General features: G+C 41.3%; 1 protein-coding gene across 8 annotated transcripts in view; it reads right to left on the bottom strand.

The window, feature by feature from the left end:
- The window catches only part of SLC5A11 (solute carrier family 5 member 11), a 72097-nt gene that overhangs the window by 40489 nt on the left and 15560 nt on the right, over positions 1-16048 (bottom strand). For 5 of the 8 annotated variants that reach the window (XM_026455377.1, XM_026455374.2, XM_026455376.2 and 2 more), the window contains 3 exons: positions 14668-14739; positions 4195-4299; positions 1964-2023 (listed from right to left, as the gene is read on the bottom strand). In XM_026455377.1, coding sequence (XP_026311162.1) covers positions 1964-2023; positions 4195-4299; positions 14668-14739 — 237 coding nt within the window. Of the gene's footprint in view, positions 1-1963; positions 2024-4194; positions 4300-14667; positions 14740-15265; positions 15358-16048 lie in introns of all 8 variants that reach the window. The other 3 variants (XM_026455375.2, XM_026455379.2, XM_026455380.1) reach the window with 2 other exon arrangements.

The raw sequence follows: 16048 nt of genomic DNA, 5'->3' as shown, positions 1-16048 counted from the left end.
GCGACAGAGCAAGACGCCATCTCAAAACAAACAAAACAAAACAAAACAAAAACAACAAACTTTGCATGTTCTCAACCTAAAGCTTCACAAGTTCCTTTCTCACTCTTAGCTGATGACGTTATCTTCTGTTTGCCAGAGAAAATGGAAGCCATCAGGTAAGAATGTCTGACAACCCTAAATATTCACTTACCTGCATCTCTACCATCATATATGCCTTCCCGTAGCAGGCGCTCAATGACTTTCTTGATGCATTGACCCATGTTGCCCAGGCTGGTCTCGAACTCCTGGCCTCAAGCAATCCCCCCAACTCGGCCTCCCAAAGTGCTGGGATTACATACATGAGCCACCATGCCCAGCCTACTTTGTGTATTTTTTAACATTTCCATAATAAAAAGCTAAAATCAGTTATTGCTTTACGAACAACACTGTGATATTGTGTGATCTTGCCATGTGCAGTAGAACATCTAGAACAGAATTAAGAAAGTATGAATGATGCAATACTGCCAGTGAGATCATAGATGATTTTTCAAAAACTGCTTTTCAGGCCAGGCATGGTGGCTCACGCCTGTAATTCCAGCACTTTGGGAGGCTGAGGCGGGTGGATCAAAAGGTCAGGTATTCAAGACTAGCCTGGCCAACATGGTGAAACCCCCATCTCTACTAAAAATACAAAAATTAGCTAGGCGTGGTGGTGGGCACCTGTAATCCCAGCTACTTGGGAAGCTGAGGCAGGAGAATTGCTTGAAACTGGGAGGCAGAGGTTTGCAGTGAGCTGAGGTCGCGCCATTGCACTACAGCCTGGGCAAGAGCAAAACTCTGTCAAAAAAAAAAAAAAAAAACCCACAAAAAAATGCTTTTCAAAGAGTCAAAAGCAGCATTATTTTGTAACTAAAATGTTGACATTTTGTACCAGACAGAAATAGCTCAATTATTACAGTTTAGTGTGCAAAGAAAAAAAATCACTGAATTATATATATGATTTTTAAATATATATGTGATTTAAATATATATATATATGTATATATGACTGAGAGAGGGTCTCGCTGCGTCACACAGGCTGGAGTGCAGTGGTGTGTGATCTCAGCTCACTGCATCCTCCGCCTCCTGGGCTCAAGCAATTCTCATGGCTTCTCAGCCTCCTGAGTAGCTGGGATTATGGGTGCATACCACCATACCTGGCTAATTTTTGTATTTTTTTAGTAGAGACAGGTTTTCACTATGTTGCCCAGCCTGGTCTCGAACTCCTAGCCTCAAGTGATCCACCTGCCTTGGCCTCCCAAAGTGCTGTGATTACAGGATTGAGCTATATACTTTCATTTTTATTTGTATTTTTTAGTAGAAAGCAGAAACATAGGCTGGGCATGGTGGCTTATGCCTGTAATTCCAGCTACTCAGACTGGGAGGCTGAGGTGTGCAGATCACTTGGGCCCAGGAGTTCAAGACCAGCCTGGGTAACATGGCGGAGTTTTTGTATTTTCTACTAGAAAAAAAAAAATACAAAAATTAGCTGGGTGTGGTGGCGTGCGTCTGTGGTCCTAGCTGCTGGGGAGGCTGGTGAGACCAGGTGAGCCAAGATTGCACCACTGCATTCCATCCTGGGGACAGAGCCAGACCCTGTCTCAAAAAAATATAGCAGAAACATATTGTGATTTAAGCATTTGAAAGAGATTGTGAGCTTTACATTTGTGTTTTGGTATTTAAAATTGGGGGGCCCATAGTTTTTCCAACCTCCAAATGCCCTGTGTGTGCCATGGATGTTGGTTACTAGCAGGAAGTGCTACGGACTGGGTTCCTCATTGTCTCACCTGTGGATCATCCCTCCCCTTTACTGGAGCCTCTGAGTGGCAATCTCATGGATGACCATGGGCAGGATGGAGGGATGGCGGGATGAGGGAGGGAATGCAGGGCTGAGATTCCCAAAGCATCTTTCAATTATACAGCATGCCAATGTTCCCCGACTCACCTGACCAGCAATGTAGATGGGGAGGAAGATCCACGCCAACATCAGCACAGAAAACAAGCCCTGCTCAAGAAAACACAGTCAGGACTTGGCCCGCAGCTCACAACAAGGTACCCATTTGGATTTCCCACTGCACCCTGAAGCAGCCTGGCCTGAACTCCACCTCTGGTGTAGTCTCTTACTTCCTGAGTGGTTCACCTGCGCTGGCCTTCATATTTCCTTTTTTAACATGGGGAACGGATTCAGGAAGGAAGAGGAGAGTGGAAAAAGAAGCCTTTTGTGACGCTTCCTAGTTCTGTGTCTCCTAAACATCACGTCATCACTTCATCGTGTCCCCTCCCCTCCTCGGCAGTGATTAAAACAAGGCCGTGACAGCAGGCAGACCTGGGTTCAAAGACCGACCACAAGAGTTAACACAGGTCTCCAAGACACATTTTTCTCACCTGGAAAATGGGCATATCAGTGCCCTTCTAGGTGGTTGCAAGGAAATCAGCGAGATGGTACTTAATGAGTACTGTATGCCAGGCGCCTCTCTGCACCCTTTACAAGCATTAACTCATTTGACCCTCATAATGGTTCTACATGGCAGGTACCATTAATATGCCTGTTATGTACATGAGGCCCAGAGAGGTTAAGAAACTTGCCCAGCTGGGTGCGGTGAGTCACACCTGTAATCCCAGCACGTTGGCAGGCAGAAACCAGCAGATCACTTGCACCCAGGAGTTCAAGACCAACCTGGGCAACACAGTGAAATTCCCGTCTCTACAAAAAATATGAAAATTAGCTAGGCATGGTGGCGTGCACCTGTGGTCCCAACTACTTGGGAGGCTGAAGGGAAGATGGTTTGAGCCTGGGAGGTGGAGTTTGCAGTGAGCTGTGACCACACCACTGCACTCCAGCTTGGACGATGGAGCGAGACCCTGTCTCAAACAAAAACAAAACAAAAAACCACTTGCCACCCAAGGTCACACAAAAAGTCACTTGCCGCTGAAGTTTATAAGAGTTGGAGCAAGAATGTAAACCTAGGCAGTGTGGGTTCAATCTGTAAATGAATCCTATAATGGGATAGTGTATGTAACATATCAAAGTCTGTTCCTGGCATAGAATAAGCATCCCAAAAATACTGGACATTATGAAGGCAATGATCATTATTAATAATCCCCTCCCTGCCCTGACCCCAGTAAAAACCATATCCCAAATGAGCCCTGCTATGTAGGAGAGTGTATCTTATCTCTTGGGTATCTCAGAGGTAGCCAAAAAAAAGTCAAAAACTACTAAACTGTAAAATTTTTGCGATGGTTGATTGATGTCTAAAGTACACAGAAATACGCTTCAGTCTCCACGATACCTTCTTTCTTCTGCATTTCTAGGAGAGGAATTCTGAGCCCTCCTCTTCACACAGCATTTTTTTAAATTTATTTTTTAAGACATAGTCTCACTCTGTCGCCCAGGCTGGAGTGTAGTGTCACGATCTCACCTCATCGCAACCTCCATCTCCCAGGTTCAAGTGATTCTCCTGACTCAGCCTCCTGAGTAGCTAGGATTACAGGCGTGCACCACCAAGCCTTGCTAATTTTTGTATTTTTAGTAGAGATGGGGTCTCACTGTGTTGGCCAGGTTGGTCTCAAACTCCTGACCTCAAATGAGCCACCCACCTCGGCCTCCCAAAGTGCTGGGATTACAGGCCTGAGCCATGGCGCCCAACCCACTATTGTTGGGTTTTTGTTTTGTTTTTTCTTTTTTTTTTTGAGACGGAGTCTCACTCTTCTCCTCCTCCTCCCCCTCCTCCTCCCCCCTCCTCCTCCTCCCCCTTCTCCCCCTCTTCCTCCTCCTCCTCCTCCTCTTTTTTCCTTTTTTGAGGCAGAGTCTCACTCCATCGCCCAGGCTGGAGTGCAGTGGCGCAATCTCGGCTTACTGCAAGCTCCGCCTCCTGGGTTCAGGCCGTTCTCCAGCCTCAGCCTCCTGAGTAGCTGGGACTACAGATGCCCGCCACCTCGCCAGGCTAATTTATTGTATTTTTAGTAGAGACAGGGTTTCCCCATGTTAGCCAGGATGGTCTCGATCTCCTGACCTTGTGATCTGCCCACCTTGCCTCCCAAAGTGCTGGGATTACAGGGGCACGCCCGGCCCCACCATTCTATTTTTAAAGTGCAGGGCATTCATACAACTTGTCCCTGAGATCTACGTATTAGGTAGAGGTAAGATGTCATCTATGCCCTGAGTGAAATACTTACATTAAGCTCATAAGCTGATACAGAAAGGCCCGTAGCAGCACCTGACCCTGCCAGGCCAATGAAATGTCCACTTCCAACATTGCTGGCAAACAAGGATGCACCCACCTGTGGGAAGATGGAGGGGTCAGATCTTGGAGACAAAGTCGAGGGTACCTGCTCACCACCCCCGATTCTTTCCATGCTCCAAAGGGACAGAGAAGAGAAATGGAGGAAGGCAGGGCCACTCCTAGCCTATCTGGCATTTTTATTTACATTAGAATGAGATTCTCCTTTCCCAAGACTCTTACTTGGTCAGAGCCCACCTGTGAGAGATTGGTAGAATAAATATTCATGTCTACAGGGCCTAAAATACAGATTGCACCCTCTAGGGTTGTGCAGTGCACAGCTTTAACAACTGTACCTAGCATCCCTGCGGGGGCCGGGGGTCAGGAAAGAAGATGAGAGGTAATGTAGAAAGTGATTCATGATGAGAATCAGGGAGACTTTTTACTGCCCATATCTGCTTCTAACTTAGCAGAGTAGATAGTCCTCCTGGTATAGCACTAAATGGCTAGTGCTGTACTTGATAACGCCAATCCCTGGTCTCCCTGGTCTCAACTGATTGGACAAGCCTGGGTACCTGGCCCAAGCTGGGCAAATTATCTTCTCTTTCCTGGGAATTTGGAACAGGGACACCATCTCTGCTGGTCCCTTGGACTGGGGATGTTGAACCAGGGAGGTGTGTGTGATGGGGGTGAGGGAGTGGTGTGGAGGCATGTTTCACCATGTGCCAGTCATCACTGCCAGTTCAGAGAGAGAGGAGAATGGAGACCTGCACAGGAAGGCAGGCCCAGCTGGGCACTCTGGCTCACATTTGTAATCCCAGCACTTTGGGAGGCCGAGGCAGGCGGATCGCTTGAGGTCAGGAGTTTGAGACCAGCCAGGCCAACACGGTGAAACCCCGTTTCTACTAAAAATATAAAAGTTAGCCAAGCGTGGTGGCACATGCCTATAATCCCAGCTACTCAGGAGGCTGAGGCAGGAGAATCGCCTGAGCTGGGGAGGTAGAGGTTGCAATGAGCCGAGATTGCGCCACTGCACTCCAGCCTGGACAACAGAGACTCCGCCTCAAAAAAAAAAAAAGAAAAAATAAAGGCAAATCCAGTGAGGAGGGTAAAGGAGGGAGCAAGAAGAAAAAGAGGAGGAGGAGGAAGGAAAGGAGGAGGAGAAGGGTGAAGGAAGAGAAGAGAGGAGACAGAATTGTGAAAGAGCCATTTTGCCTCCTTATTGACTTTCTTATCAAATTCTTACCAAATTCTGTTTCATAGATCTACAGGTTTATCCTTATGTCAATATCACACTCTTTTGATTACTATAGCTTTGTAGTAAGTTTTGAAATTGAGAAGTGTGAGTCCACCAACTTTATTCTTATTTTTCAAGATCGTTTTGGCTATTCTGGGTCCCTTGCATTTTCTTTTTTTTTTTTTTTTTTTTTTTTGAGACGGAGTCTCGCTCTGTCGCCCAGGCTGGAGTGCAGTGGCTGGATCTCAGCTCACTGCAAGCTCCGCCTCCCGGGTTTACGCCATTCTCCTGCCTCAGCCTCCTGAGTAGCTGGGACTACAGGCACCCGCCACCTCGCCCGGCTAGTTTTTTGTATTTTTAGTAGAGATGGGGTTTCACCGTGTTAGCCAGGATGGTCTCGAACTCCTGACCTCGTGATCTACCCGTCTCGGCCTCCCAAAGTGCTGGGATTACAGGCTTGAGCCACCGCGCCCGGCCAGTCCCTTGCATTTTCATATGAATTTCAGGATCAGCTTGTTCATTTCTGCCAAAAAAAAAAGAGCAGAAATTTTGACGGGGATGGGTGTTGAATCTGCAGGTCCATTGGGGGAATATTGCTGCTTTAGCAGTAATAAGTCTTTGAATCCAAGAACTCAGGATGCCTTTTTAATTAGTTAGTTCTTTAAGTTTTTCCAGTGACTTTTCAGTGTGTAGTGTTGTATTCTTTTGTCAAATTTATTCCTAAATACTTTATTCTTTTGACGCTATTGTAAGTGGAATTATTCTCTTAATTTCATTTTCAGGTTGTTCACTGCTAGTGTATAAAAATACAATTAATTTTTAAAAACTGATCTTATAATCTGCAATCTGAACTCATTTATAATGTCTAATAGTATTTCTTGGGTTATTTAGAAGTTTCTATGTACAAGATCATGTCTTATGCAAATCAAGATAGCTTTGCTTATTCTTCTTCAATCTGGATACCTTTTACTTCTTTTTCTTGTGAATTGCTCTGGCTAGAACCTCCAGAAAAATGTTGAATACAAGTGGCAAAGGGGACATCTTGTTTCGTTCCTGATCTTAGGGAGAAAAACTTCAGTCTTTCGCCACTAAGTATGTTAGCTGTGGGTGATTTTGTAGATGCCATTTATCAACTTAAAGAAGTTTTCTTCTATTCCTAGTTTGTGGAATGTTTTATCATGAAAGGGTTTTAGATTTTGTTAAATGGTTTGTCTATTCAGATGATCTCATTTTTGTCTTTTATTCTATAATATATATGGTGTATTACGTTAATTGATGTTTCTGTATATTAAACCAAACTTCCATTTCTAGGACAAATCTTTCTTGGTCATGGTGTAAATTCATGTTTATATGTTACTAGACTTGGTTTGCTAGTCAGGCGTGGTGGCACATGCCTGTGGTCCCAGCTACTTGGGAGGCTGAGGCGAGAGGATCCTTTGAGCCCATGAGTTTGAAGCTACAGTGAGCTATGATTGTACCACTGCACTCCAGCCTTGGCAACAGAGAGACATCCTGTCTCTTAAAAAAAAAAAATTTTTGCTTGCTGAGATTTTGCATCTATATTCTTAAGAGATATTTATCTGTAGTATGCGTAATATCTCTGGTTTTGGTATTAGGGTAATAATAGCCTTATAGAATGAGTTAGGAAGTGTTCTAATTTTTTTTTTTTTTCTAGATGGAGTCTCGCTCTGTCACCAGGCTGGAGTGCAGTGGCACAATCTCGGCTCACTGCCACCTCCGCCTCCTGGGTTCAAGCGACTCTCCTGCCTCAGCCTCCTAAGTAGCTGGGACTACAGGCGCACACCACCACACCCCGCTAATTCTTTGTATTTTCAGTGAGGTGGGGTTTCATTATGTTAGCCAGGCTGGTCTCAAACTCCTGAGCTCGTGATCCGCCCACCTCGGCTCCCAAAGTGCTGGGATTACAGGCATGAGCCACCATACCCGGCCTTTAATTTTTTTTTTGGATGAATCTGTAAAGGATTTGTGTTAATGTTTCTAGAAACATTTGGAAGAGTTTACCATTGAGGCCATCCTGATCCTTGGTGCTTAGTCTTTGTCTTTGTGAGAAGTTTTGTGATTACTAATTCACCGTCTTTACTTTTTTTTTTTTTTTGAAATGGAGTCTCACCCTGTCACCCAGGCTGGAATGCAAGGTACCATCTCAGCTCACTGCAAACTCTGCTTCCTGGGTTCAAGTGATTCTCCTATCTCATCCTCCTGAATAGCTGGGATTACAGGCACATGCCACCATGCCCAGCTGATTTTTTGTATTTTAGTAGAAACGGGGTTTCACTGTGTTGCCCAGGCTGGTCTTAAACTCCTGAGCTCAAGTGACTCTCCCTCTTCGGCCTCCCAAAGTGCTAGGATTACGGGGGTGAACCACCGTGCTTATCTTGTCTTTACTTTTTATAGATATAATTCAGGTTTTCTATTTCTACTTGAGTCAGTTTTGGTACTCTGTGTCTAGGAATTTGTTCATTTCATATGAGTTAATTTTTGGCATATAATTGCTCATAGCATTTCCTTATAACTGTATTTAATTTTCATAATGTTGATTGAAATGTCCCCTTTTTCATTTCTGATTTTATTAATTTGCACCTTCTGTCTTGCTTTTCTTAATCTAGTTAGAAACTGGTCAATTTTTTTGATGTTTTCAAAGAAAAATCCTTTGATTTTGGTGATTTCCTCTGATAGTTTTCTATTCTTCATTTTGTTTACCTCCACTCTAATATTTATTATTTTCTTCTGTCTGCTTGCTTTGGGTTTAATTTACCCTTCTTTTATTGTTTCTTAATGTAAAAGATGAGGTAATTGGTTTGACATCTTTCTTCTTTTTTAATACGGACATGGTGGTATAAATTTTCTTCTAAGCATGGCTTTAGCTGGATCCCGTAAGTTTTAGTATGCTGTTTTCGTTTTCAGTAATCTCAAAGTATTTTCTAATTTGTCTTGTGATTTCTTCTTTGGCCCATTGGTTATTTAGAAGTGTGTTGTTTAATTTATATGTATTTGGGAGTTTGCCAAAGTTTTTTTTTTTTCCAATTAATAATTATTTATTTATTTATTTATCGAGATGGAGTCTTGCTCTGTTGCCCAGACTGGAGTGCAGTGGCACGATCTCGGCTCACTGCAAGCTCTGCCTCCCAGATTCACGCCATTCTCCTGCCTCAGCCTCCCAAGTAGCTGGGACTACAGGTGCCCATCACCACACCCGGCTAATTTTTTGTATTTTTAGTAGAGACGGGGTTTCACTGTGTTAACCAGGATTGTTTCGATCTCCTGACCTGACCTTGTGATCCACCCACCTCGGCCTCCCAAAGTGCTGAGATTACAGGCATGAGCCACCACGCCCAGCCCAAAGTTATTTATTTCTAATTTCATTCCACTGTGGATAGACAACACACTTTGTATTATTTCAATCATTTTAAATTTCTTAAAATTTATTTATGGTTTAACATATAGTCTATTCTGGAGAATGTTCCATGTGCACTTAAGATTAATGTGTATTTTGCTGTTGTTGATGATTTATTTTATATATGTCTGTTAGGTCAGTTGGTTTATAGTGTTGATCATGTCTTCTATTTTCTTGTTGATCTTATCTTGTTTTTCTGTATATTATTGAAAATGAGATATTAAAATCACCAATTGTTAGTGTTTGAATTGTCTATTTCTCCCTTCATTCTGTCAGTTTTTGCTTCATATATATTGAGAGTCTGTTGTTAGGTGCAATTGTGTTTACAATTGTAATGTCTTCTTGAGGGATTGACCCTTTTATCATTATGTGATGTTCCTTTTTGTCTCTAGTAACAATGTTTATCTTAAAGTCTATTTTATCTGGTATTAGTATAGCCACTCCTGCTTTTTTCTAGTTACTGTTTGTATGGTATATATATTTCCATCTTTTTAGTTTCAACGTATTTGAAATATATTTTGTTTGGTTAAACAGGCTTTTTCCATCCTTTTACTTTTACTTTCAACCTATTTGTATCTTTTTTTTTTTTTTTTTAGACAGAATCTCACTGTTGCCCAGGCTGCTGTGCAATGGTGTGATCTTGGCTCACTGCTACCTCCACCTCCTGGGCTCAAGTGATCCTCCCACCTCAGCTTCCTGAGTAGCTGGGACTACAGGCACATGCCACAACACCTGGCTTTTTTTTTTTTTTTTTTTGTATTTTTGGTAAAGATGGAGTTTCACCATGTTACCCAGGCTGCTCTTGAACTCCTGAGCTCAAGTGATCCACCCATCTTGGCCTCCCAAAGTGCTGGGATTACAGGTGTGAGCCACCACACCCAGCACTATTTGTATCTTTGATCTAAGTGTATCTCTTGTAGACAGCATACAGTTGGATCACATTTTTTAAATCCATTCTGTGCCTTTTGATTGGAATGTTTAATCCATTTAAATTAATGTAACACTGGTAAAGTAGAATTTACATATGCCATATTGCCATGCAATTAATATATGTCTAATGTCCTTCTTATTCTTCTATTCCTCCTTTGCCTTTTGTGTTAGATATTACCTAGTATGCCATTTAAATTCCTTTATTAAAACAATAGTTTCTGTTACTGTTTTCTAAATTACTTTCTCAGTGATTGCTCTGAGGATTATAATTAACATCTTATAAAAATCAATTTTGGATTGCTGGCAACTTACCTTCAATAGTATACAAAAGCTTTGCTCCTATATAGGTGCATTTCCTTCCTCCTCCTTTGTACTGCATTGTCACTCAAATTCCATCTTTATATATTGTATGTTCAAAAAACAAACTCTATCATTAGCTGTTTATGCAACTGTCTTTTAAATTAGATAGAAGAAAAAGAGAGTTACAATCCAAAACCAATTTAACTGTATGTTATATTTGCTTACATAGTTACCTTCACTGGTACCCTTTATTTTTTTCATGTAGACTCAAGTTACTCTCTGATGTCTTTATTTCAGCCTGAAGGATTACCTTTAGAATTTCTTGTAGGGTAGGTCCTCTACCAGTGAATTTTATCATTGAAAGAAAAAAGTTGGCTGGGCGCGGTGGCTCAAGCCTGTAATCCCAGCACTTTGGGAGGCCGAGATGGGCGGATCACGAGGTCAGGAGATCGAGACCATCCTGGCTAACACGGTGAAACCCCGTCTCTACTAAAAAATACAAAAAACTAGCCGGGCGATGTGGTGGGCGCCTGTAGTCCCAGCTACTTGGGAGGCTGAGGCAGGAGAATGGCGTAAACCCAGGAGGCAGGGCTTGCAGTGAGCTGAGATCTGGCCATTGCACTCCAGCCTGGGCAGCAGAGCGAGCCTCCGTCTCAAAAAAAAAAAAAAAAAGAAAAGAAAAAAGTCTAGGAATGTGTACATTTCCCCATTTTCCAAAGGATAGTTTTGCTCAATATAAAAGTTTTGGTTGGCAGCCTCTTTCTTTTCGTACTTTGAGCTTCCATGGTTTCTGATGAAAAACCAGCTGATAATCTTATTGAAGACTTTTTTTTTGAGACAGAGTCTCACTCTGTCACCCAGGCTGGAGTGCAGTGGCTCAGTCTCAGCTCACTGCAACCTCCACCTCCCAAGTTCAAGCAATTCTCCTGCCTCAGCCTCCTGAGTAGCTGGGATTACAGGCATGCACCACCATGCCTGGCTAGTTTTTTGTATTTTTAGTAGAGATAGGGTTTCACCAGGTTGGCCAGGCTGGCTTCAAACTCCTCACCTCAAGTGATCCACCAGCTTTGGCCTCCCAAAGTGCTGGGATGACAGGCATGAGCCACTGTGCTCGGCCGAAGACTTCTTGTAGGTAATGAATTGCTCCTCTCTTGCTGTTTCCAAAAATCTTTGACTTTTGACAGTTTGATTTTGATGTACCTAGGTATGAGTCTCTTTGAATTTCTTCTACTGGAGTTTGCTATACTTCTTGGATGTGTAGATTAATATTGTTAATAACATTTAGTCTATTTTAAACCACTATTTCTTTTATTATTCTTTCTGCCCCTTTCTCTCTCTCCCCTCTCCTCTGGAACTTCCATTATGTGTATGTTAATTATGCTTAATCATGTCCCACAGATCTCTGAGACTCTGTTTCTCTTCATTTTTTTTTTCTGTTTCTCAGACCTAATAATCTCAATTAATCTATCTTCAGTTTCACCGAATCTTTTTTTTTCTTTTTGCCTGCTCAAATCTGTTGTCAAACTCCTCTAGTGAGTATTTTATTTCACTTATTGTACTTTCCAACTCCATAATTTCTACTTAAAAATAATAATATCTGGGCCGGGTGTGGTGGCTAACACCTGTAATCCCAGCACTTTGGGAGGCCAAGACAGGTGGATCACAAGGTCAGGAGATCGAGACCATTCTGGGTAACAGATGAAACCCCGTCTCTACTAAAAATACAAAAAATTAGCTGGGTGTGGTGACGGGCACCTGTAGTCCCAGCTACTCGGGAGGCTGAGGCGGGAGAATGGCATGAACCTGGGAGGCAGAGCTTGCAGGGAGCTGAGATTGCGCCACTGCACTTTAGCCTGGGTGGCAGAGCAAGACTCCATCTCAAAATAATAATGATACTACTACTACTGCTACTACTACTACTACTAATATCTATCTCTTTTTTTTTTTTTTTTTTTTTTTTTTTTTGAGATGGAGTCTCACTCTGTCACCCAGACTGGAGTGCAGTGGTGCTATCTTGGCTCAATGCAAGCTCCGCCTTCCGGGTTCATGCCATTCTGCTGCCTCAGCCTCCCAAGTAGCTGGAAATACAGGTGCCCGCCACCATGCCTGGCTAATTTTTTGTATTTTAGTAGAGATGGGGTCTCACCGTGTTAGCCAGGATGGTCTCGATCTCCTGACCTCGTGATCCGCCCACCTTGGCCTCCGAAAGTGCTAGGATTACAGGTGTGAGCCACTGTGCCTGGCCAATAATATCTATCTCTTTAATGATATATTCTGTTTGGTTAAACATTGTTCTCATACTTTTCTTTAGTCTTTAAGACATGGCTTTTTTGTGTGGTTTTTGGATATACATAAAATTGCTGATTTAAGGCCTTTGTTTAGTGAATATAACATCTGGTCTTTTTCGGGGACACTTTCTATTGACTGCTCCCCAAACCCCCTACCCCCCGTGTATGGACCATAATTTCTTGGGTTTTTTGCATGTCTTATAATTTTTTGTTAAAGGTGGACATTTAAAATAATGTCACTGGTAACTCTAGAAATCTGATCATTCCTGACTCTTCAGGGTTTATTATTGTTTCTTCTATTCATTCCTGCTGTTGTTGCTGCTTCTATTGTTTGTTTCATGACTTTCTTAAATTAAGTTTATAAAGTCTGAATTCTTTGTCATGTGTGTCCACTAAAATCTATGCTCAGTTTATTGGGCAGCTAATGACTGAACAGACATTTCCTTAAATCCCTGAAACCAATAATTTTTCCAGTCTTTGCAATTCTTCAAGCTTATAACTCTGCCTTAGCCTTCACTTCCTGCTGGTGCAGAGCCTCAAGGTCAGCCAGAAGCAGGAGCTTAGGGCTTTCTTGGGTCTTTCCTGAGCATGTGTGTGGTCCTGTGCACATGGCCTTCTAGATTCCCAGAAATATGTCTTGAGTTTTTCAAAGCATCCTATGTGCATCTCACTTCCCAGCTTTTCTATTTATTTTATTAGAATATTATTTGCCAAACTGTTATTGCCACAGCTGCAATGTTAAACAATTGCCACTGATTGTTTTTCTACAAATGTGTCTAGGAAAAAGGCTATTCACACTGACCTTACCTTCTAGGTAAGGTCAAATAAAGATGAGCCTAGCAGGTGGGGCTTTCCAGGAAACTAAATGACAGGTAAAATAGTGACCTTTTTTTGAGAATGGAGTTTGAAGGAATTCTAACCCCATTCTGACCTCTTCAGTTGCTTCTAGGCTGGTGGTTCCCAAGGCTACTACACAGCTAAAGAGAGAGAGATGGAAACAGGGCCAAAGCTCACGGATTTTTTTTTTTTCTGAGATCCAGCTGTTTTTCTTGAATAAATGCTTCCTGAATTATTGCAGCATGTGGTTAATCTCCAGAGTTCTAAAAAAGTTGATTTTAACAATTTTCTTTTTTTCTCTTTTTTTTTTTTTTGCTTTGGTTTTCATTAGTTTTTATGGAGGAGAGAATTTTTGAAGCTCTTTACTCTGCCTTTCCCAACGACACCATTGAATTGTGACTTTTCCACTTGGCCCATATAGAAACTGGTCTGGCCTGTAATTTACTTTAACCAACAGAATGTGGTAGAAGTGACACTGTATGACTTCCAGGCCAAGACCTTAGCAGCCTAGTAGCTTTCATTTTTGCCTTCTTGAAATTCAGCTACCTGGTTAAAACAAAACCAAAAAAAAAAAAAGAAAAACCAAAAAACCCTGGGCTAGGCCACTGAATGATGAAAGAGAATAGGGAGAAAGTGAGGTCCCAATATTCCAGTGATCCCTGCCAAAGTCCCCCAAATGCAGATGAAGCCATCTTGGACTTCTATCTAGCCTAGTCACCAAACTAAATGCAGATGCATGAATGAGTCCAGGGGAGAAAAGCACATTTTTGAATTTTATTTTTATGATTCCCTGCTTTCCTGTGTAGAGCAAATGATACTGGTTTTCTGTTTAAGGTTGTGATTATATATATTTACATATTTATTATATATTATATATTATATAAATTATATTTAATATTATATAACTATAAATTACATATAATATATAGTTATATAAATATATAAATATAATAAACATATATTTATTATATAAATATAATATTAATTTATATAATAAATATAAATTATATTTATATTTATAAAAATTTTTTTTTTTAATTTATTTATTTTTTATTTATTTATAAAAATTTATATTTATATAAAATATATTTATATAATAAATACAAATATATATGTATTATATAAATATAATAAATAAATTATATATGTTATATATTATATATAATATATATTATAAAAATATTATATTTATATAAATATTTATTTTTAAAACCTAACTCCAGATTTTTCCCTTAGGTGAGCTGATGAATTTTTTTGTTGTTGTTTAAACAAATTTGAGCTGGAGCTAAGCCTTCTCTAGTTTAGAGAATGACTTCCAAACAACATGAGACCAGAGAGTCCTGAGAGATCAAAGGCTGGACAGAATCCCAGCACTTGAAGATTCTTTAAGAAGTGACTTTAATTGAACCAAAGACCACTTACTGGCCACCACACCATGTCTCCTCCAGCCAGGAAGTAACCTTTCACTGTGTCTCTTTTGGTCTTCACTGTGGACTATAAAAAAGAAGAGAGGTGGGTGAGGGAAGACATTAGCAATCAGAGGCATCTCAAAATGGCCGAGGCCAGGGATTGCAAACTGGGAGTCCTAAGGGCCAGATGTGGATATAGTTCTGGGAGATCAAATATATTTTGTTTCTCCCACAGTTTTGGAGAAAATTTTAATTTTGGTGTCTTTAGAGGAGACAAAAACTCTTCAGGTCAACACAGCTCCTACCACTTGTTGCTACAAACATTTATTTTATGATAACCTACTTGATCTCCCTAGACATTTGAGTCTTAGGCTCATGACTTGTCTATGATATTTTATAACTGATACCATTTATTGAGTGTTTACTATGTGCCAGACGCTGTGCCAAGCACTTTATATGCATCACCTCATTTAATCCTTACCAACCCCTATGAGGTTGGTGTCATTAGGCCAATATGATAAAGGAAGAAACTGAGGCTCATGTCTCAGTTTGTTTTACACTGCTATAACAAAATACCCAAAATTTTTAAACAACAGAAATTTGTTTCTTACAATTCTAGAGACTGGGAAGTCCAAGATCAAGGCACCGAGAGGTTTGGTGTCTGGTGAGGGCCTGTTCCTTATAGATAGTACCTTCTCTGTGTCTTCACATGCCAGAGGAACAGAAGGGCAAAAAGGGGTAAAACTAGTTCCCTTGAGCTTCTTTAATAAAGTCTCTAATCCCATTCGTGAGGGCTCAGTTCTTATGACTTAATCACCCTAGTGATTAAGTCACCTTAATCACAATTAACACCCCATCTGTTAATACCATCACATTGGTGATTAACTTTTTTTCTTTCCTTTTCTTTTTTTTCTTTCTGCCTTTCTTCCTTCCTTCCTTCCTTCCTTCCTTCCATTCTTTCTCTTTCTTTCTGCCTTTCTTTCTTTTTTCTTTTTCTTCTTCCCCTCCTTTCCCTTCCCTTTTCCTTCCCTCCTCCCTTCCTTCTTCTCTCTTTTTCTTTTCTCTTCTTTCTTTCATTTTTTTCTTCTTTTTCTTTCTTTTCCCTTCCCTTCCCTTCTCTTGCCTTTCTTTCTTTCTTTCTTTCTTCTTTCTTTCTTTCTCTTTCTCTCCTTCTCTTTCTTTCTTTCTCTCTCTCTCTTTTTCTCCCTTTCTTTCTTTCTCTTTCTTTCTTTCCTTCCCTCCCTCCTTCCTTCCTTCTTTCTTTCTTTCCTTCCCTCCCTCCCTCCTTCCTTCCTTCTTTCTTTTTCTTTCTTTCTCTCTCTCTTCTTTCTTTCCCTCCTTCTTTCTTTCCCCCCCCCCCCCCCCCCCCCCCCCCCCCCCCCCCCCCCCCCCCC

This window comes from Piliocolobus tephrosceles, chromosome 17, assembly GCF_002776525.5.
Source record: "Piliocolobus tephrosceles isolate RC106 chromosome 17, ASM277652v3, whole genome shotgun sequence".
NCBI lineage: Eukaryota > Metazoa > Chordata > Mammalia > Primates > Cercopithecidae > Piliocolobus > Piliocolobus tephrosceles.
The sequence above is the reverse complement of the archived record's forward strand: the minus strand, read 5'-3'. Positions and strand labels throughout refer to the sequence as shown.